The 24,938-nt window shown below is 35.6% G+C and overlaps 1 protein-coding gene across 2 annotated transcripts; it reads right to left on the reverse strand.

Moving 5' to 3' along the window:
* Positions 1-255: 255 nt before the first annotated feature.
* On the reverse strand, positions 256-23,674 carry LOC123539787 (baculoviral IAP repeat-containing protein 7-B-like). 2 transcript variants are annotated; one of them, XM_045324555.2, is made up of 11 exons: positions 23,020-23,155; positions 18,640-18,882; positions 17,674-18,138; positions 16,300-16,451; positions 14,525-14,540; positions 13,898-14,053; positions 13,307-13,485; positions 11,799-11,889; positions 7,706-7,792; positions 7,013-7,111; positions 256-3,296 (listed from the first exon to the last, which is right to left on the reverse strand). In XM_045324555.2, exons 2-11 carry the CDS (start codon positions 18,731-18,733, stop codon positions 3,100-3,102), a joined length of 1,536 nt encoding a protein of 511 aa, XP_045180490.1. In that variant the 5' UTR covers positions 18,734-18,882; positions 23,020-23,155; the 3' UTR covers positions 256-3,099. The 2 variants fall into 2 exon arrangements, with proteins under 2 accessions (XP_045180490.1, XP_045180489.2); XM_045324554.2 differs by lacking the exon at positions 18,640-18,882 and having other exon boundaries at positions 23,020-23,674.
* Positions 23,675-24,938: the final 1,264 nt, after the last annotated feature.

A 24,938-nucleotide genomic window follows, 5' to 3' on the forward strand; every position in this document is an offset into this window, starting at 1 on the left:
AGCAAATCTAATAATGTTCATTTTCAATGTTTGTTATCTTTTAAGTATTATATATTTAACAACTAATATTCACCGAAAAAATACTTTAAATGGTCTATTTCTTTTAAATTCACCATTATTTTGGAAGCAGTAGATTACTGATCTGCTTTCAGTTGCGTTTGACATGTTAACCTCTTACTGTACTTCAGCATGACATTATCCTTTGCATGCAGCCAAATAACGACCGGCATTTAATATGATTTTGTCAGTAAATCCTTTAGTTTAAACATATTTTATTGCTCATTCAATATTTACAAGCATATATAACATTTTTTACAAACACAAACATATAAGCAAATGGGTCGGGCCACAAGTTCTTACAACATTAAATGACGGCCCTCCCCAACAGATATAAAACGAAACAAAAATCCTTTCTTACTGAATAGTGTTTACTATCAAAACTGATGTGTTTCTCTCTTTCATCCCATGCCATGAATTCCCAGTCCAATATTATCACTTTATATTTTCGGCGTAGCGTACTATGACAAGTCTATCTTTGCATGTAGTTTTCGTGTGGCTATCAGTGTGTAACAGTATCGCATTCGCCTTAACCGTTAATAAATAGGCTATAGTATTTATTTTAACCATCAGTATTCAAATCATTACTTTAAGTGTTAAAGACCCACCACGACCTAGTGACCTACTTTTTCCTCCCACGCGAACTTTTTGCAAATAATTCTGGTAACACTGGTATAATACAGCTATTCTACAAAATGACAGGTGGACAATTTAGGCCCTGTTTTCACAACTTGTGTTTAGTGTGGTCTAAACTTACCTTAATACATGAAGTACCGTGCATACTACTACATTAATTCAATAATATATTCAAACATTAAACACATTGTCTTAGCCTTATATATGTCACTGTCAATTTGTAACTAGATACTTGTTATTTCTATAATTACCATCGTGGAAATACAAAAGAATACAGTTATTTTGTGGTGCGTCTTTAAAGTAACTTGACAAACAGCCACTACTGACCTTGACATTTTATAGGGAAGCAATACAAGTATATATAACTTTCAAAATATACTAAGTATTTAAAATTGAACCTCAGAAAAGAGGTGTCACTATTAGTGACAAATGCCCGAAGTGTGCCCAAGAATGCTACAGTTGTCTGCGCAAAATATGCCAGAATAGTTAAGGTATGAATCATTTTGTGACCAGATAAAAAAAAAGTTCTCCAAAGGTAACCTTGACCTTGGCGCTAGGGGTTTGGGTCTTGAGAACGACACACCAACTCATTATAGGGAACAATTGTGACAAGTAATTTTAACATCCCTTGATGAATGGAGTTATTGACCGACCGGACAAGAAACATACAATGTAAACCTTTGACTTCTAAGTGTGACCTTGACCTTGAAGCTAGGGGTCTTGGTATTGAGTCTGACACGACATCTCAATATAGGGAGCGTTTATGCCAAGTAATTTTAAAATCTCTTCACTGATGGAAGAGTTATGGAACGGACAAGAAACAGACCATGTTAACCTTTAACCTTTAAATGTGACCTTGACCTTAGCATTAGGGGTCTAGTTGTTGTAAATAACACGTTTTATCGTTATGGGGAATATTTATGCCAAGGTATTTCGAAATCCCTACATGGATAGCAGAGTTATGGACCGGACAGAAAAACAGACCCTGTGAACATTTGACCTCTTAGTGTGACCTTGACCTTAGAGCTGGGCGTCTGGGTCTTGCGCATGACACGTTGTAAACATTTATGCCAAGAAATTTCAAAATCCCTTGATGAATGGCAGAGTTACGAACCGGACACGAAACAGACACTATTAACATCTGACTTCTAAGTGTGACCTTGACCTTAGAGCTAGGGGTCCCATTTGTTCCAGTTATTTCAAAATCACTTCATGGATGGCAGATATACAGTCCGGACAAGAATTTACAAATTTATGGTCGGACGAACGTACGGACAGTGCGATTTTAATACGCCCATCTTCGGTGGCATAAAAATCAAAGAACTTACTGTAGTGTAAATAAAAAGTTATTTGCTGAAACATCGTTTTAAGATATAAGGGAGTTATTGATGAATTTAAAGAAAATCCTAAAATTATGAAATGTTTGTGTTAAAATTCACGAAATAGATATATATATACTTAATAACTTTATTAAAGAACAATATTATAAGCCGCGTTAGCTCTAGTGGGTTTAATTTGTGCACTAGTCAGTACCGTACATGTATTACAACCATGCTTTACAGCGATGTCACGGGCCATAGAGATAACAAGAAACCGATAGGTAGACGGGTAGATAGACTGGCTGTATTCATCACTATAATCCGGCGCTGAGTTAACAAACGGTAGGGCATATAAAGTGGTAGTATATCCATGGCATGGTTACAGACTCGGATGCAGCGCCGGAAGAACGTCCGTTACCGACCCTCATGCAGCGCTGGGAAAACGTCTGTTACCGACCCGCATGCAGCGCTGGGAGAACATCCGTTACCGACTGCTTGCAGCGCTGGGAGCACAAACAACCCACCATTATCTTTCAGTCTCTAAAACGACATCAAATGAATTTTCACTGCTTCGAAAAATTCCAGCCTTATTTACTAGATTAGCGGTATTTTTTTAACAAACGTCGACCTTATTTCTTTTATCTTATTTTGTTGCTCTCAGCCTTGGCTTGAAAACCTAGGCGCGGACTTCCGGAATATGGGAGAATATGGGGCACTTGTAACAAACAGGCAATACTTTACACACAAGGGCTACTTCATTATTTTAACAAGTTCGCATAAACATGCCGAATAAAACAAGCGAGAGGTTGTAAGTAATATTGCAGATTGGATAAGCGCAAGTTATATGTATAAATACACTCAAGTGAGTTCACACACTGATCAAGTCACACGCTGTCTAAATTAAAAGAACCACATTGGAAAATACATGATTAGTCACATATACACAAGAACAATTTATCTTTAATTTTTGTTATATCATGGGCTTGCAACCTACTCTCGTAATATTCATATACATGTTTCACTGAAAACGTGTTCAGATAAGAAGTGTCACGCTCAAATATTACTTATTTGTTACAATGCCCCAGCGCTACGCCCGATACGTCCTGACCTTTTCCTTTATGTAATTGTTACAAACTGGACAATGAGTTATGTTTTCAGAGCATTTGTGGCAAATGCGATGATGTGCACATGGCAAAAATAGTATATCCGGTTCCTCCTCAACACACAGCATACACTGGACCATCTGGGAAAGTCGTTCATTTTCTTCAGCAATGGCTTGCAAATCTGGAAAACGGTATGGTAGAGATATATAATATTCACACAAATTGTGTATTTGTGTTATCCAACTTAAGCATTCGATATAATGGCACTTTATACATTCTTGGTTTATTTATTTAAGTTTATAACACTCTGTGAACATTCATGAATTACTGATTTACTAGCGGAAAGGTTGTCTTAACGTGACGCTGAACTGGTTGCCTTCAGATCCCATGCGTAGCTTTAACAGAAAATGATTCAAACCTATAAAGTAACAAACCAATCGCAATATTGTCCCTGGCAATAAGTAAAAAAAGCTCATGCGGCACAATGTTAAGCTGGAAACCAGTCTACCCTTCCTCACATAAGTGTTATTAGAGCCCCGCTCTTCTGTCTAGGAAGGCAGGATTAGTAGTTACCTGAGTTAACATATTCGTAAACAGAACTTGCATATTGACACAACAAGAGCGCCGCCAAGCGGGGCAATATACGCCCGAAGGATTACATCATAGGATGGGAGCAAAATGACCTTTGACCCTTAAGTGTGACCTTGACCTTGAAGCGAGTCATCCGGAACATGCACTCCGCACATCGTCTCAGTGTGGTGAACATTTCTGCCAAGTTTCTTTGAAATCCTTCCAGCAGTTCAAGAGTTACAGAGCGGACACAAAACAAACTGATATGACTTTTGACCCCTAAGTGTGACCTTGACCTTGAGGCGAGTCATCTGGAACATGCACTCTGCACGTCGTCTTGGTGTGGTGAACATTTGTGTCAAGTTTCTTTGAAATCCTTCAAGGGGATCAAGAGTTACAGACCGGACACGAAACAAACTGATATGACCTTTGACTCCTAAGTGTGACCTTGACCTTGAAGCGAGTCATCCGGAACATGCGCTCTGCACGTCGTCTTGGTGTGGTGAACATTTGTGTCAAGTTTCTTTGAAATCCTTCAAGGGGTTCAAGAGTTACAGAGCGGACACGAAACAAACTGATATGACCTTTGACTCCTAAGTTTGACCTTGACCTTGAAGCGAGACATCCAAAACATGCGCTCTGCATGTCGTCTCAGTGTGGTGAACATTTGTGTCAAGTTTCCTTGAAATCCTTCAAGGGGTTCAAGAGTTACAGAGCGGACACGAAATTGCTAACGGACAGACACAAAATTGCTAACGGACAGACGGACAGACGGACACCAGCGTCATAACATAATACGTCCCTTCGGGCGTATAAAAAGCAGTGATGTCCAATTCGTCTGAATCTCTCAATTTATTTTCAAGATGTAATAGATTTAAAACATGTTTCACAGTTTTATTTACCCTTATTTACATTCATACATTACACCAATGACTGTACGGTGTATCGTTCCTTCATTCAAGAAGCCGTTGGGTTTAAATGAACACTATTTAAGAAATCAAAGTTGTCTTTAAAAGTTTACATGTCATGCCAGTTTACATGTATTAATATGAACTTGATCTCAAAGAATGGAGGAATGAATGGAACGCATGTATTATTTTTACACATTGATTTAACAAAAGCTTGATTTCGATTACTTTTGAGATCATCTTCCTCTGCAGCAGTGTTATTTGATGCTTGGTTGACTTCCACGTATCTCCAGCATTATTGCTCATTTCAGCTGTGGTATTTGTCGCTTAGTTGACTTTCACTTACCTCCAAGATTACATTCGGTCATGGTATTCGTCACTTGGTTGACTTTCATATAGTCTGCTGCCGCAGTGGTATTTGTCCCCTGGTTGACTTACCTCAGACATCATCTGTGGCATATTCTTGCTTCATTGACTTTCACATATTTATGCGATCATTATCCGCTGAATCAATGGTATATGTCGCTCGATTAACTAACTTTCACTTACCTCTGAGACCATAGCCTGCCGCCGCAGTGTCGTGATATTTGTCACTTGGTTTACCTTCACATACCTTCGAAATCGCTGTCCGCAGCAACAGTTGTCTTTGTTCACTTTCACTTATGTTAAAAATTAAGTTCGCTGTGGCATTGGTATTTGTCGCTTGGGTCACTTTCCTCTGCGATCACTATCCGCTGCATCAGTGGTATTTATTACATGACTGACCTTCACATACCTATGTGATCACTTTCCTTTGCAGCTATGGTATTTGGCACTTGGTTTACGTTCACATACCTTCGGGATCACTATCCGCTGCATCAGTGGTATTTATCACATGACTGACCTTCACATACCTATGCGATCACTTTCCTTTGCAGCTATGGTATTTGGCACTTGGTTAACGTTCACATACCTTCGGGATCACTGTCCGTTGCAGCACTGGTATTTTTCGGTAGATTAACGTTCACATACCTATGGGATCATTGTCCGCTATAGCAGTGGTATTTGTCATTTAGCTGATTTTCACTTACCTATGGGATCATTGTCCGCTACAGTAGTGGTATTTGTCACTTAGCTGACATTCACTTACCTCTGAGATCAATGTCCGCTGCAGCAGTGGTATTTGTAACTTGGTTTTCTTTCACATACCTTTGGGGTCAATGTCCGATACAGCAGTGGTATTTGGCACTTTGTTCAATTTAATATCCTTTGAAATCACTGTCCGCTGCACCAATGGTATTTATCACTTGACTGATCTTTACTTACTTGTGCGATCACAGTCCGCTGCAGTAGTGGTATTTATCACTTGACTGTCCATAACTTACTTCCATAGTCATAGTCTAGTGCATCAGTGGTATTTGTCACTTGATTGACCTTCATCTACCTCCAGGATCAAAGGATCAGGTATTTGTTGCTTGGTTGACTTTCACATACCTCCGGGATCACTGTTGCTGCAGCAGTGGTATTTATAACTTGACAGACCTTAATTTACCCCCAGGGTCATAGTCAACTCAGCAATGGTATTTGTCGCTTGACTGACTTTCCCATTGTCTGCTACAGCAGTGGTATTTGTCATTTGGTTACCTTTCACATACCTTTGGGATCTTTATCCACTGCAGCAGTGGTACTTTGTTATTTTTCACTTACCTCCAGAGTCACAGTCCGGTGCAGCAGTGGTATTTGCCACTTGTTCACTTCCACATTCTTTGTGATCACTGTCCCCTACAGCAGTGGTATTGTGTTCACTTTCACTTACCTCCATAACCATAGTTCGCTTCAGCAAAGGTATTTCTTGCTTGGTTGACTTTCACTTACCTCCAGAATGTCTGTATGCTATAGCAGTGGTATTTTGTTCACTTTCACTTCCACTTCCCTCCAGAATCATACTTCGCTGCAGTAAAGGTATTTGTTGCTTGGTTGACTTTCACTTATCTCTGTGATCATAGTCTGCTGTAGAAGTGGTATCTGTTGCTTGGATGATCTTAACCTGCCTCAGGAATCATTGTCCGATGCAGCAGTGGTCAATGTGTTGCATGATTTGCATTACAATTACCTCCGGCATCATTGTCACTGCTGCAGTGGTCTTTGTCTTTGATTAACGTTCACCTACCTCTGGGAAAAAAGATATGCTGCAGCAGTGGTATTTGACACTTGCATGAACTTACCTTCAGTCTCATTGTCCGTTGTAGCAGTGGTATTTGTGGTTTGCATCACAATCAATTACCCCCGAGGTCTCTGTCTGCTGCAGCTTTCACTTACCCACCCCGATCATTGTCCAGTGTTGCAGTGGTATTTGTTGGTAGGGTCGCTTTCACAACAGCATGGAGCAGCCCTAAAGCAGCAGAATATTTATCATTTTGCCTTATTCACTTTTACTTACCTTCGAGATCGTTGTCCGCTGCAGCAGTACTATTTTTCTCTCGGTCTTGCATATCAAGTATTGTGTTCACAATACTTTGTACGCTTGGATTTGTATCACCTGATTGATTTAAAATCATATACTTTATTTGCTATAGAAATTAAATATATCAGAAAATTCATAAATTCATGGGCTTGTGTTTTTTAGCTGGCAGGCAGGTCCTGTCATTTATAATATCCCCGATATACTACGGTTGTACAATCAGCTATGAAACACAAAAATACTGTATCGTCGACTTAGAATAGCACTCCACAAGATGGATAGCAAAATGTTCGAGATTAGGAAGCGCTTTGGTATTTTGTAGTAATATTAAGTATCTTTTAACGACAGTGGTTTATCCTTTTCGATATTAATTGCAATTTACTTTAAAAATGAATATTTGATGTTCATGTGCAGGCATGCTCGTAATAGTGTTCATGAATTTACGACCAATATAGATTCCTGAAATAAGACCGCTAATTCTTTACTTTAAGATGGATTTATATATCACTTTGGGATATTTAAGCAGAAAATACCGGTCAGTTAGAACACATATCTTTCGATGATTTAAGCTATATATGATTTCTGCTGGATACTAATGCCATATCAAAAGAGTTAGAAGCTAGCTCTCGTCTAATTTTAGTCGTACGTTTTCTCCGCAACTGGAATATCTACCTTTTCTCTCCAGCTCGGCTTTCGCTGCTTCCACATCACGTTTTGAATATCCCATCCCCGTTATCTGACTGACGGTTGATCTGGAATCTGAAAATTAATTCACAAACATCACTATAATTATTAATTAATGATTATTACTTTTAACTAAATAACAAACATTTTCCAACAATTGATTGGAAAACGTTTCCTGTCTGTCAGGTCACTGTTACCTCGGTACAGTTATGCCAAAAACAACCATCTACAGATTATAGGCAATCACATCATGATATTTAACATTCCAGTAAAATCATTCTCGAATTATTGATCCGAAGCCATTTTCAGTCTCGACGTCACTGTAACCCTGACCTTTGCCCTACTGATCCAAAAAGTAATAGAATTTGACTACTGTAAGATTAAGAATTTCCTAGTCATTGACTGTAAATCGAGTTCAGTTTCAAGGTTACTGGGATCATGACCTTCGGCTTATTCATGTCCAATATAATAGGGGATCATCTTCTATGTTAACTGCATTCAGCTTAACCACAACAGGCCGAATAATCATCTAGTTATTGATCGGAAGCCAAGTGTCTGAAGATGGAGGGATGGACGAACCGTCAAAAGTTTAATGGTATATCCCCTCTTTTTCAAAGGGAGTATAGTAGATATACAATATTTCATTGTTTTTGTGCAAGATCGTTATTTCTTGCATGCCGGACAGGATGTTTCCTGTGTTTTTTTTTTGTGTTGTTTTTTTTTTTTTTTTGCCGGTGCTAAAAGTACTCATCTTACATCACGTGCTGTAATTTATGAATGAATGTGTAAATTCATACGATGCTATAATAAAATAGTGTCTTAAAGAAAAACAATTGTTTTTACTTTATTTTTACTATTAACTGAAGAAGACAGCATGCAAGAAAAAGGATCTATCGGTAGTTGAATGTGCGGATGGAAATAACTGGCTGTTGGTTACCTGTTTTGCGGTACCTCGGCTACCTTCAACCAGTGAAAAATACCAGATGCTATATTTCCACGACTTGCGCAACCTTTTGATTCATTATAACTAAATTCAATGAATAATAATATAAATAATTCACGCTATCTTCTGTTGGAATCTTAGAGCTAACAATGGAGTTTTTACTTCAAAATGTTTATAACTAAATTATACATTTTCAATCAGTTGTTAAGATGCAAGACAAGAAAATGGATGTTTTCTTCCTGGTAAATAATTGTAAATTTAGACGAACTTTTTTCTCGAAACATAATAAGATCTAGTATAAGATTACTTAAATATTTTGATCGATATGAAAGCATGCAACTGTAATTTCTGTGTGTTAGTAATGATTTCCGTCACAACAGTAGCTGTCATTTTTCTATAATAAAACCTATCAGAAGATTCTTTTGAAACACAAAAATATGCGAAATTATATATTAGCAGACTCGGTTTGATTGAGTTTGTTCATGAGAGGTTAAGGAAAATACAACACCCATCAATGCCCAATAGCACCGATTAAAGCGGAATTCTATTACATAGATACTAAACGGACTTCGCGATCCCAAAAGACCAGAAAGTACAGAAAGTATAGTAGTTCTCCTAACACAATGAATGAATTTCATCAGAAATATATTGTATCATTTGACGTTATACAAGTAAAATGAAACCTAAATGAATATGAGCAACGCCTTGAGAAAACCAGCATAGTCGGTTTTCGACCAGCATGGATCCAGACCAGCCTGCGCATCCGCGCAGTCGGATCAGTATCCATGCTGTTCGCTAACGGTTTCTCTAATTGCAATCGGCTTTAAAAACGAACAGCATGGATTCTGACCAGACTGCGCGGATGTAATATCTTCAATAGTGGTCGCAAACCCAATATGTTGGTTTTTTAATGGCACGGCTCAATATTATCTTTTTAAAGCAAAATGATAGCGGACTTAGTTTGATTGTCTATAGGATGACCTTTCGGAAACAGAGCGGAGAGGTAATGGAATGTGTAACGACCCTTCACACTTGCTAAAACTGAATTATAATATAACTGAAGAGATTCCATTATTCAAAAGGGTCAGAAAATCAAACAACATTGAGTCAAAGTATAGGTAGACATTTTACACGGCACTTTAAAAATTCAGTACAATATTTTGGAAACAAAATGTAACAGAACAAATTCACAAGAATGTATGTAACATTGAATATATGATTAAACTGATTGAAGAAGCTCTTTACTGTATATCTAGCATAAATGTAAGTCATAAAATAGGTACGGTATAAACTTATAATTAGAAACAAGTCATACATTAACTCTAAAAATAAACTTATTACTAGAAACAAGTCATATATGGCATGTCAAACGTTGCTAAATTATATATGTATGTTATTATTATTGTATGTTTGTTATTGTTATTCAATGTCTTATCATTCATATTCTAAAAGTCATTATTGTTATTTTATATTTCGTTATTCTTATTGTATCTTTGATATTGTTATAGATTCAATGTCGTGTCATTCTTATTCTAAGTAATACCATTGTTATTGTATATGTCGTTTTTCTTATTGTATGTTCGATATTCTTATGGTAAAAGTCATCATTGTTGTTCAATATCTGACGATTCTATTTACAAAACGTGTCATTCTTATTCTATGTTATGTGATTGTAAAAATTGTATAGCGTCGCTGTGCTATTTATATCGCGTGTGCTATTTATATCGCGGGAAATCCCACATACCATAAGAATATCAAGCTTACAAAAACAATAATGAATATACAACAACAATAACGTCTTTTACAATAAGAATATCGCACATACAATAAGAATAACGACATATAGAATAACAATGGTAACACTTAGAATATGAATGACACGACACTGAATAACAATAACAAACATACAATAATAATAACATACATATATAATTTAGCAACGTTTGACATGCCATAGTCATACATAAACTCTAAAAATAAACTTATTATTAGAGACAAGTCATACATTAACTCTAAAAATAGACACACTTCATCGACCGATTTCTGCTGATCAAGTTACAAAATATCCAAATTGATCTCAATGTCGGGATTTTGCCTTTCAGTAGACTATGCGATATGTTTGTGACAGTGCATTTTTATTTAAAAGTAAAGCGTTTCACTGGGAAGTTACTTGCTTAAGAAGCGGTTATTTATTTGAGATTGGGTATGCTAAAATATGTGAAAAGACCAGCAAAATTAATGCTGATAGAAAATGTCTCATATAGTTTGAAAACAGAGAACAAATTTGCAATCTGGATTTAAAAGTATAATATTTTTTGTGTGACATCCTAACAGAACATTAGGTAAAGTTTTGAAAATAACAAACGCTGATCATATAGCTGAAAAAATACGTTTGTTTCAGAAATTCCTATCAATAAAATTTAATTTTCTTCTACTTATCACAAATTAAGATTTCCCCTAATGCAATAAGGGACGTCTGGCTTTAACAAGATACTTTTTTTTGCAACATTAAATGCAATTTCGTTTACTTTTTTTGAGTTTATTAAATGTATTAATGGCGTGTATCGTCTAAACAAACTCTGGTATTTCTGGAGCGTGATGTGTTTAGAGTAAGATGCAGCCATAGTGACCCTAAGTCGCTCACCTGAAATCGACTATTTGGCCTGGAATATTTACATGACACACGGAATCATAAAAGGTAACTGGTGTGTAACATGAAACAGTTCAAGTGTACCCATTTGAACAAATTTGAGAGGTCGTTGCAAGGATGCTACGGACCAAATTTAATGAAAGTCCGCCGGAAAAATCCCTTAAAAATATTTCTAGTTTAGCTTAAACGTCCCCTGAAAGGGGCCAAGTGACAACATTTGAAGAAATTATAGGAACACTACAGACCAAGACTGATGAAGACCATCTAGCAATTAATGTTCAGTTGTTTAAACGTATTTCTATTTAAGCTCTAGTATCCCAAATGCCCCCATATGAACAAATGAAAAGAGGACCTTATAATGAAGCTGCAGATGTAGTTTGGTGAAGATGTATCAAGCTGGTCATAAGCAGAAGTTGTTAAAGGGTTTTGTTATAGCTCTAGTTGCTACATGAGCTAAGCAACACAGATAGAACAGAGAATTGACTTACGATCACTGCTAGAAATGTGAAGTCTGTCCATTGACAATAATGTGGAGGTTTCTGGTTCTAACATTGGCTGAGAAGCTCCACCAGCTGCACCCTGTAATAATGTTTTATAGACATTACTTATTATAAATTACACTTACAGTATAAATGTGGGACTTCACTTTTTTAAAAGTATTGTAATTTATTTTCGACAAGGAGTTCGGTTGCGATAATATACAAATTCAAAGACTACTGATTTTTATATACAGTGACAAAATGTTTGTTTGCAAACTTAAATGATGCTCTTGTTTTGTTAAACTGGTTTTTCGAATTATTTACTGTTGAAAGAGTTATGTGCTCTTGCCTACAGATGGAGATCATGATGATAGACAAGTGTTCAAAGTTGCAAAGTCATATTACATGTCAAACAGTTTGACAAAACGTTGACTTGTTCGAAAACTGAACCAATTTCCAAGTCCAATTCAGCCAAAATACTTGACTTGAGTTTTGTACTTTTGCCTACAGATGGAAATCATGATGATTAAAGCAAGTGCTTAAAGTTTCAAAGCCACGTGTCAAATAGTTTTGACAAAACGTGGACTTATATAAAAACTGAACCAATTTCCAAGTGCAAAAAGGGCCATAAATTCAACACAAATACTCGACAGAGTTATGTGGGTGTGCATACAGGTAGAGATAAATATAATAAACAAGTGTTCAAAGTTTCAAAGCCAAATTTTAACTAGTTTTTACAAAACATGGACTTGTACGAAATCTGGACCAATTTTCAAATCCAAAAAGCGACATATTTCAGCTAAAATACTTGACACTTGACAGAGTTATGTACTCTTGCCTACAGGTAGAGACTAATATAATAGACAAGTGTTTCAAAGCCACATGTCAAATAGTTTTAACAAAACATGGACTTGTACGAAATCTGAACCACTTTCTAAGACCAAAAAGGGCCATAATTCAGCCAAATACTTACTGAGTTGTGCACTTTTGCCTACAGATAGAGACTGTTATGATAAACAAGTGTTACAAGTTTGAAGTAAATATTTTTGATGGTATACAAGATATTTTCATTTCATAAAAGCCTTAACCAACGCCAATGCCGACGCCAGGGTGAGTAGTATAGCTCTCCATATTCTTCGAATAGTCCGACGAGCTAAAAATGTGTTGTCAAGAAACCTGTGGCATTCAAAAAAGTGGCATTAGGTGTACTTTGCTTTTTATGTAATCATGTTCAACAGTAGTCGCTTACAAGCTATATAGTCAAAAATAATTTAAATAGTGCAGATACGTATTAGTATGTAAAATTCTAACCTTCATTCGGTTTCAGTGACGGCAAATGACACAGAAACAGTCCTGAAATCCTTTTTTCATGTGACCGACATCCCTTAGCGTGAAATTGTGCGGTCAGAGTAAAACGAAAAACCATATTTAAAAGTGATTTATTACGAATCGGTGAATAAAGTTAACGTATAATTTTGTTATAAGAAAATGAATCTTTTATTCTCAAGAATATTTACCGCTGATTGACTGTTTTGTCTTGTCTGTTGCAAAGCTTTCACATAATCTCGTCCTTTCAGTTGATTAATATAGTCGCAATTAGGAAAATATGTTGCATGTTCTCTGCAGGGATCATCTCCTATACTCCAGTCCTTGAGTCCGCCGTCACATGTAAAACACCTGCATAAATCTCCTTGGCCTAGAGTATACATATATTTTACACCTTATTTATCCTCGTAAAATGATAGACTGGTCACAGTCTTTACATCTGTCAGTTATAGACTCTTCTTACACTTATGTTTAATTACTTTCCTTAATATTTATAACGTGGTTGGCCTCTTTTACTGCCAAAGCCAGGTATTCAGCAGAGAGTATCTTACAGAATAAAGATGCAATTATGATAAAATAAACTTATTACCAGACTTGTAGCTTTGTAAATTCAAGATAACCGTGTATAATATATTGACTATACACACTATATTACTGTATGTTTAGGAAATGTCTGCTTGAGTCCGACGTCGTACGTTTGATTGTAAATCAAAATAATACATATTTTTAGGTAAGTGGGGAGATGTTTTGTTTACACAAATAAGATACCAAAAAAATTCTACCTGTGAAGTATAGTCCAGCGACAGCCAGCTGCTGATGCGGTATTTCGATGTAGCCGGGAAAGGACTTGAAACTTGCAAGTCTTGCCTCCATCGTTTGATACTGAGGAGATCGTATCTTATAAGGAAGCTGGGAACCAGTGGAAGTAGATAAATTACCTGTAATGGATTGATTTCATTCATATTTATTGTCATTCTATTAATCGGCATGTAAAACTCTGAAAATAAGTAAAATGGCGTTTTGGCATTTGACATTTTGCGCGTATTGCAGTATAGAAATGTTTGTGTCAGACGGATACTTTGGCTTTAATTATATTCAGAATTTCACCCTTTCTTTATTTCTCAGTGTGAAGTATTATATATGGGCCAATCCATGATAAACATGTAATGGTGACAAAAAATCCAAATTGAGATAAAACAATATTCATGAATGGAAGAACATTCTTTAATCCTTCAAATCTGAAAATTTGAAGAAATTATCTTTCCTATTACAAAACTTACTTTTTTCGGGTCATTTTGACGATAAATCAAGCGTATCTCTGACTAAAGATCATACATTTTGAATATTTATAATCGGTTAAAAATGGTTTTACTGAAAAATAACTAAGTAAATCTGGAAATAAACTTTACCTGACGATATACCTGCCTGAAAAACATAAAGACGGAAAGTGTGTTATAATAACAAAGAAAACAAAGAAATATTTTTCCTGAACTGACTTGGTACATATATATGGGCCAATGAAATGCCCGTGACGTAGAAAAGTATTCCTTGTCAATGTAAATCTAGTCTTCATGGACATCGTTTGCTTTTTCCGAAGTTTGTCAATTTCTAAAATGCAATATACAACATTTTTCAAACTATACAAAGGAGCAGGAAACCATGAACCTATGAAATGTAATACCATATGTATAAATAGAATGTGTGGACTAGTAAATCAACATTTAATTGCTATATACAACAGACTAACATTGCATCAATACTAAATAATGAAATACACAGTGTAAGTTCATTGTACCTAAAACTCGAATGTTGGTAACACACACTATCAAAATTAATATCGTATGTTTCTGGTTGAGGGAATATCACATACATGATAAAAAGTTCATATTTATGCTCTTCTATACATTTGGTAAGCAGTCACAGAAATGGAAACAGACGTACAATGCAACAATTTCATACTCTCACACTTAAAAACATAACTTATTAATAAAATGTGTTAGGAGGCTTCACTGATCAAAATTTCATTTCGATGTATACATTAAAAGCACAAAACTAAAATATTGAATGTATTATAGAGCAGATCCATTTAGTAAATTCAAGTTATTTAGATGGATGGAATCAGTAACAACATCTCTTTGATTGTTTGACTGAAATGTATGGAAAGCATGTATATAATCCATTTGAGATCTGTTTTGTTATTGTTATTGTTAATACTGTTGACCAAATTTAAATATACAGAATATGTTGCATTCAAACGTTATTGTTAATTGCCTATTTATTGATATCTGTAAGTTGTATGTGTTTTCACGTGAATTGTAATCATTTGATCTATATTTTTTAAGGTAATATTAACTTTTTTTCGGTGCTAATCCGATGTTGATACTTTATGCAATGATATTTCATGCGTAATAACCCTCTGAGAATAGAAATAATATTTTCATTACAATGGATCACATTGTGTAAGAAAAATATTTTAAGTCGCCGCTGGTATCCCATCAAGGCGACGTTGGCAAACTAAATTGGACAGAGGAAGCTTTTCATAGCATGTTTAGCGTGACAGGCGTAAAGTATTTTATCCGAATGGTAACCGGAGCTCGAACTCATGACCCCTGGTTCGTGTCAGACAGTGTTACCACTGGACCACAAAGTATGATCTAAAGAAGCCGAGTAATAAGCATTTAATTATCGTCCTTTAGACAATAATGAAGTTAAAGTGATAACCCTCGTTTTCAAGACTTTCTCTGTGTGTGTTTCCAGTTTTTACAAACAATCACTTACTATATAACCCCTGCATGCTAAGTACCCATTTATACGAATGGTCCAATATAAAAATAGTAAAGGGTTTTACCCTTTACCATTGACAATGATATTGACAATGACAGAAAAGAAGTATACCTTTGTTTATTTAAAACGCAAAATTCATTTGACAACAACTTTTTGGATCGTAAATAAGTTGTTATTTAAGTTAAGTTCAATTGAGATCATATCGATTACACAGGTTCTATACTCTTTAAACTTTACGAGTAGGAAAAGATTGATACACTTTTGTGTCATGAACGATACAATATTGAGCTTACACAAAGTATCAAATGTATATTAAGACATTCACTGCAAAAAATAAGACAGTGGTGAATCTTGCTCACAAGCATATTTAATTGAGGATAAAAGTAAAATGTATATCTACCTGAATACGTTCAACTTCAGATTTTCCAAACTTTTGCAGTAGATAAGTACATTTTGGCGAATGCTTAACATGTTCCTGCAAAACTGCGTCATTCCTGACCCAGTCTTTTAAACCGATACCGCACATATAGCATCTCACCAAATCTTCCCGACCTAGATTGAAAACAATTAAAGATAGTTTGATTGTTTATTTTCAATATTCCATTAGGTCGAATGGTCAATGAGGACATACAAAACATGATATATGACAAGAATGTGTACAACATATAGATCTGCATGCAATTGAAGTTGATTGTGAAATTCCGCCACTATTTGTATTCCAAGTACTCAGGTAAGTGATGTATACATGTGCATTTCCACCTGATTTGCTCAAGTATTTTATCAGATTATCAGATATAGTTTAAAAAAGCACCATTTTTCTTGTGTTATTCTAAATTTCCCGGGGAGGAGACTCCGACGCCCCATCTCTACTTGCTCTCCAATTTCGATGGAGGGTATAATTCCTTGAAATGTTTCAAAATACATTACACGACACGACGGTCGTTCTCTAAGCATGATGATTTCAATACTTAATATAGAATGTTATAATAGTTATACACTATATAAACCACAAAATTATCTATAATCTTTTTGTTCTACTATATCGAATGTTAATGTGGCATTGAAGCTTGTCAAAAGTTTGTGTATTTCTAATTCCAATCAATTAGGACATTAATCCACAGTCATGAACGTAGATGGATTATAAAATGTACAATTCACATGTGATAACTGACGATACAGTCATTCGCCGTCGATGTTTCAGTAGTTGAAATATATTAGATCTAGAATTTACATATAAACATTTTGTTATGCATTAGCATACCATTTTTGTATTTTTTCTGATATCTGTTATTCTTGAACAAAACAGTTGAGAGAGGTAAATGTTCCTGAAGAGAAATGAAAGAGTTGATGAATGTGCCCTAAAATAACTATAGAAGTATTTAAGTTTCAAATGAACAAAGTGGGTAATGTTCAGTTTGCTACCTTTTGTATCCCTTCCTCAAAACAACATAAACCTTTTAACCGCAACCAGATGCAATCCAGTCCCTTTAACAGACAACCTTTAAGAAAATGGCATAAAACTGGATATCTTTTAAATGTTAGACTTTTTGAAATTAACACAATTAGTAAATATCAGGGTTTGTACAATTGCTATTGGTATTGTTATGGATCCCTACCAATAATGTTAGACATAAAGGCTGGGTTTAAGTCATCAATAACATCTATACCTTTCATATCTCACCGCCTTCAAATACAATTTGAAGCCACTTTCGCTCCTGCCTGATCTGAATTTACATAAGCATGTGGGAAAAGGAATATTCATTATAAAAATTACCTGTGAAGAAAAAACCTAGGTCAACAAAGACAGTTAGGTCGGGCTTTTCAAAACGTTGCCATACTGGTGTTTGAAACGTCATCAATCTCTTTTCAGCCCTCATATACTCTGGATATCTGGACACAGTTGCAAGAAACGAATTTGACTCTTTCGTTTGATCAGATCTAGTTGTAGCTGCTGGAAGAGCAGCCGAGGAACTAGCATTTGCAGAGCGGTATGAAAAACCTGATGGTACGCTTGTTTCATTACGAGAGGAAAACATTGACGGGGCATTTATTGCCATCTGCATGCTTGGACCGTCTGTATCTATTTCTGTTGCCTGTATAGGTCGTTTATCTTCTTTGTTTTCTTCTTGATTTGGATAAGACGGGTTGTTGAATTTGTTTTTCTCTAGTGGTAATTGTGTTTCAATACGTTCGTCTCTCTGAACTACTCGTGGCGAGATGCCGGAAACTTTGCTACGATCTACAAAATTTTGAATGGTGTAAATATGTACAAATCTTTTAAAAACAACATTTAAATAAAAAAACATCTTATAAAACGTTTAGCTAGTATTTCTAAACTAAGATTTGTAGTATTATAAAGATAACTGCCAATCAAAAGACAATCAAAATAAAAGAAATAATGCTTAAAATATATTATGAATAAAGAACAAGACTATTATACCAGCCCTACCTGAAGGAGCAATTGTCCTATTTGTTGCCACAGGAACCGCATTTATACATTGGAACTAGATTAAAGGACCTGCATGATCTCACATTACCCGCCTAGCAAGGTTTCATAAAAAACTGTACTTTCAAAAGTAAATACAGACCCTATTATTTTCTGACCAAGGGATGGTCAGACAGGCAAAACCGAATAGATAGACAAAGGCCCAAAATAAAATTAAGGTCATATATATACGTATTACCTCATATCTGTGACTTTCTTGTGTCTACTAAGAAAGTTTCATGAAAAATCTCTAACCTGCAGTTTCTAAATTTAAAAATACAGAACCCACTATTTGTTTCGTTTCCAGATCAGCCATACTTGTTGGTACAACAATAAAATTATTCTTCATATTTCCATAAATATGCTATCGCAGGATCCCATTTTGTGTCATTGCCAGCTTTCATAGCCAATTTCACATTGTAGTCTCCATTAATTATCTGGCAATTCGTGCAATCTGGATTGTTTCCCTTCGGTCAGACCACAGGATTAACGTGCTACCTGTGGATAATCGATATTCGATCAATGTTGAGAAGGTGTAAATAATCAATATTTGTCAGTGGTTAAGAGTTGCAATAAATTGCAATGCAGTGTTGAAAACACATAGTAAACCTAAAACCTAAAACTATACCATACATGAAATATGTATTAGTATACATGAAAAAAATTAAACAAGTCTGTTTTAATTATTTTATGTTTATTTCAGTTTAATTTGCTATGCTATTATAATGACGTTAGATAATCACTTTATTTACTCAACAATACTTTTCTTCAATAATTCAACGAGCTTTTCTCTTTTTCTCGCTCTCGTGACTACACAGCGTGATTTTAATTGTTCTTTTATTTCTGTCATAGACACGTCATCGACACTCTTGTCAGTACATTTTGCTGAGGCAAATACGCTTCACTGGCCTGAGCGATTTCCTGTTCAAAATAAGCAATATATTCCTAAGAGTGTCCCGGTCTGCACAGCTAAAATTAGTAAAACCGCCTAGAGGTATCTTAATTTCCTCTTTGGTATTTGATACACACGTAAACACCTGGGGCGTCAAACCAAAACTGTCAGCAAACCAAAGAGCAGCATTAGTTTTTTTACTAAAGGTTTTCAAATCTTTACTGCAAGGAAGCTCACTTTGGGGCAATTAAAATTTTTTCTTCAAACTCTAGAATTGTTTTTGCATTTCTTCATTTTGCTTCTCAATTTCTGTCTGTGAGGAGAAATGGGAAGTGATTGCTTTATTCTGTAAGGAAACTGTGTCCTTTAATGAACAATTTTTATCTGAAAGATCAGCAACAAGGGAACGCAGTTTTAAATTTTCATCTACTATCTGCATTTTGCTTAGCTACTGAATTTTCACTGATTTTTATAATATTTTTTTTGCAGCCACAAATCACTTTTTTTTACTGACTTTGCTTCTTGCAATAAATCAAATACTAGTAATTGTGAACAACGTCTCTCAAACTCCACATTTGATTTATTAAATTGCTTGACTTTACATGACAACACTCTCACATGCTCTAGCTCGCCTTGAAAAAAAAACAGCAATTGACACAAAATCATTCAAAAAAGTCTCTTTACCAGCCCGAAATTCTCCTTTAAGCTGTGTTTGTACACGATATGATATAGTCATCAACCTAGATTAAGTCTCTCATTCGGTTTTAATTGAACCCGGTACTTATGATAACACTTTCATCACCTTGAAACACTAGTCTGAACACATTTAGTTCATAAGTGACAGTCACTTTACTCCAACGAGATGTAACCCTCTGCTGTAAGGCCGACACTAAGGTATTGGACTGTCGGATGGACAGATATTGGACGAACCCTATTCACCTCCAGTGAATACCATGTCCAGCAGTTGAAAGTATATACTATAAGCACAACCATTTGACATTGCAATCGAGTTGAAATTTGTTTGTGATGTTTACACTATCTGGGAAATAAAACGTTCAAAATGACACGTAACAGCTAGGTAGTATGTTTTTAACATATACCTCAATTTTGACACGTTTGATAACAATGTACCCAGATATTCTGGGTTACCTAGTCTAAATATTTGCAATTTTACCTTCATTACTATCTAAGTTAACTAGTCCAACTAATTTGACGCGATCCTAGGAAATATTGGGATATCTTTTTCATATGGGCAATATCCCCACTCGCGTCAAACACTCGAATGACCAAAATAGTTGAAGCAACTTCCGATGAAATTTTCATTGCTGCCGGTGTAATGAAGTATTTCGACCCCCATAGAATAACGACCCCCGGTCATTATTCTGTAGAAAATGTGACTCCTTTCCTATAAAATATTGACTCCCCTTATAAAAAACTGACTCCCTTTGAAAACCCTATAGAATAACGACCCCCGGTCATTATTTTATAGAAAAACTGACCCCTCCAAGTAAAATACTGACTCCCTAAAGATGACCCTTCGAATCTCATAGAATAACGACCCCGGTTATTATTCTATAGAAAAAGTGACTCCTTCCATGTAAAATACTAACTGCCGAAATTACTACGTGTATATTCGAACTCTCATACAATATCGGTTCCCGGACATTATTCTATTTAAAAAAGTTACTCTTTCCGTGTAAAACACCGGGTCCTAAAAATACTTTCGACGATAATATCTATTGAAAAGTGATCCCCACCAAACCTAACGGACAATTTTACTAGATCTACAACTCTAATACCCTCCATTGCCAATAGTTAACATTTTGATTGTACTACTACTACTGGTGCCGCTACTTCTATTGCTACTACATGTACTTCTTCTTCTACTACTGCTACTACTACTACTTCTACTACTACTACTAAATCTTCTACTACTGATACTGCTATACCTGCTTCCACTAATACGTCTTGTACATCTACCTCTTCTTCTCCCGCTGCTGTTGTTGCTGTCACTTAATCCTCTGCTGCTGCTGCTGCTGCTACTGCCACTGCCACTACTACTACTACTACTAATACTACTACTACTTTCTATTGTTGCCGCTACCTTACTTTACTGCCACTGCTAAGTATTGCAACTTCTATTAATACTAAGTTCTATGCTAGCAGTTTCTTGTGCAGTTTTCTTCTGAAGAATTACTTCATACCGAAGTTTGCAGGGATTATTGACACTGGTGTGTTTTGTGAACGTATTGTGAATTGTTACTTTCCTGAAAAAATGTATACACCAAGATACAGCGTCTAGAAATAGAATCCCTTTTCCCGTTGCGGAATGCTCCGATTTCTGTGTCAAGTGATGGTATCTGGGGCTAATGGTCAAACGGACGGACGGATGGACAAGGGCAAATCTATATGCCCAACTCCCCGAGTGGGGGCATAAAATGCAGCAATTAGGCCTTAGATACATGAGTTATCACTAAATTTGACCAAATGACCGGGGGTCGTTTTTTTATGGGAGTCAATATTCTTCGTGAGGTTCAGTTTACTTCACGTGGGGGAGTCATAGTACTATGATCTGGAGGTCATAATACTATGACCGGGGGGTCACTTTTTCTATAGAATAATGACCGGGGGCGGGGGTCATTATTCTATGGGGGTCGAAATACTTCATTACACCGGCGCTTTACATGCTATAGGTTTAAATGTCGATTATTTCACGAATTGGCCATAAATTAAAATATAACTTACATGTATCGAAAGGGGATTCAAAGTCCACATTAATCTGTGTTGAAATCATCAAATAATATCCACAATTACGAATTTTCTAGTGTTTTAAACCTTAGTATGTACTGTACACGACCAACGTTTACCGTGTGTTTACCACTGGCACCAGACCAGAAAATGCCTCTGTACATGTTATTACCTACTCCTAGGTATTCTATAAGAACCATGGTCATGAACGGGAAAATATACTAACCCATTTCAATTGCGCATTTCACGCCTAAATCGCGCAGTTCGGTATATTGAACAAGAGGTAATGTACCGGTCACATTTCTTATTTGAGCGAAAAACGCATAGTTTATAGTTTTTCAAAAACTGTGAATATTTTGCATTCTGTTTTTGTTTGTTTACATTTCTTTCTACATTTTTAACATTTGCACACTACTGTGACCTCTAGACCGGATGTTCATTAGGGAAGTTCACACAGGTTATTTCTGTAACGTGTACGAATCCATATAATATGTGGAGTATCTCTGCAATGTGAAATATTGAGATAATGTGACTGGTACACGAAATAAGATAAATTACCCTTGTTCAATTTGATAGGTACCAATTCACCGAACTGTGTGTTTACGGTGAATTGTGTACGATTGAAATGGGTTAGTGCACTTTCCAGTTCATGACCATGGTTCTTATAGAATACCTAGGGGTAGGATATAACATGTATAGAGGCATTTTCTGGTCTGGTGCCAGTGGTTTTTACACGGCATATAAAACCAATAACTTTACATGATTGTGTACTGTGATTTAACTTCCATTATTTTGGTCCTTCAAAGTTTTGACGTTTAGATTGCCCGTCACAAATATAAAACAATCTGAACGTCGAATTATTTTGACTACTATCTAGGTGTTTCAAAGCAAAATGTTCTTTTTTCGGATTCATTTAACATTCTGACATAAAGTTCCTTATAATAAACATGTTTTTTTTTTTTTAAATATACCATCAAAAGTACGTAAACACTTACTTCTAGCAGAGCTATTGCTGTTGACAATGGTACTGGTCGGGTTGACGTTTTGTAACAGTTTCACCAACGATTCACTGTCTACTCGTCTTAATTTGGTCTTTCTTGTAATGATATTTCTTTTAACTTTTGATTCAGCCATTGTAATTTCTTCAGCTTGATTCATCATGACTGTGCTGCCGCCCTTTTTTAGGATGGTCACTTTTCTCTCTTCTGCTAACCTCTGGACAAGAACAGAAGTGTCAGTACTTAATGCAGTACCGTTTTGCACGATCTCCTTTTCTAACTTCGGTAAAAAAGGCGATGGACACATCATAAAACGATTCTGTGTAATGTTGAATAGTGTTGATGTCACGGTATTCTTTTGGGCTGGCTTCAAAATCAGGCTTAACACCTCTTTAATGTTATTACGATCTAAGTCCGTGCAATAAGCAATGTGGCCTTCTACCACCATTTTGATTTTCAATCGATATAGACCTGAAATTATCGCAAATTTAATCCGCTACTTTCGATTTTTATAAATCTACATACACTTAAATATCCGCGATTTTTAATGTACGTTCATTTTAAACATTTTCATTTTAACAAACTTGGTCGATTTAAAGAGATGAAAGGGCATATTATATACTTGGATTCCTGCACTGGAATCCCAAACAGTTATAAATAAACAGTGGATATTCCACGTTGTGCAATGTTCTTAAGGTATTAGAGCACTAATAGTAATGTTTACAAAATGGCCTTTGTTTGGTATATTCTGAAAAGTAACCGTGTTTTGCACTATTTTGCAATTTTTAAACAACTTTTACCGTGCCGTTTTTTATAAATTTTGTATAACTTATGGTATCTCCTCAAGTTCAAGTAGAGACAAATTTCAAAGTGATAGCCACTATCCAAAACGTCTGCAGAGAACTCATTTTACCATTAATTTTAACAAATGAAACATCAAACTATTGGTAAACAATTATAAAACACAAAATGAAAATGTCAATATCATTTTTTCTATGGTGCCTCAAGTAAACGGATTTAATGAGACAGAATTCATACTTCACATTGAAAAAATTAGGTCGAATGCTGTGTTTCTGTTTTGAATTTTGCTTACTCCATTTAAAAATAACATTAGGGCAGACGTAAAACCTACCTGAATTTCTTCCGCAAAATAGAGAACTTTCACCGTGTGTAACTCAATATTTTTAAAGATGCGTAACTCTACCCCTTCTGTTTAAGTAGTAAATTCACATTAAACACCAAGAAATCGCTTATAAGATTCATCTTTTTCCATTTTTGTACAAGAAATCAATAATAAGTCTTGAAAGAAGTAAAACTTACTAGAAAAAAGGAAAATAAGGAAAAAAAATTGGTCCCAGTAGGGCTTGAACCTACGCCCCACTAAGAATTGCAGTAAAAGTAGGTTTATGGTAGGAATTGAATACTCATCAAAAAGGAGGTTTTCTATTAGTGATCTAATACCTTAAGGTGAATCGATACCTTATTCGTCTTGGCAACAGTACATTATCAGTGATGACGTCACGAACGTCGCAACATAGGGCGCAAAAATACCCAAAATCCGCTGGTATAAGTCTTATAAATTATCTAATTTAGATTTATGATGAAACGTTTAAATATTTTATGGATTATTTTACTGAAATAAACACTTAGGTGTTCATAAGGTTAAGAAGTATTACACCAAATGACAAGATTTTATTTTGTAAACGAACATTAATTTTACCAGCAATCTTCGTGTCAGAAAAAAGTGCGATTTTTCCTCTTTCCGAAACTTAAAAAAAACAACACATATCTGATAGCAAATATAGGTTCAGAAGTGCACTGGGGTCTGCAATTCACCAGTTTCTTATGGTTGTATCCGTAGTTGAGTATGAAAATTGTTTAAAAATTGGATTAAAAGATCGAAACTATGTATTCTG

This window comes from Mercenaria mercenaria, chromosome 16 (genome assembly GCF_021730395.1).
Source record: "Mercenaria mercenaria strain notata chromosome 16, MADL_Memer_1, whole genome shotgun sequence".
Classification (NCBI taxonomy): domain Eukaryota; kingdom Metazoa; phylum Mollusca; class Bivalvia; order Venerida; family Veneridae; genus Mercenaria; species Mercenaria mercenaria.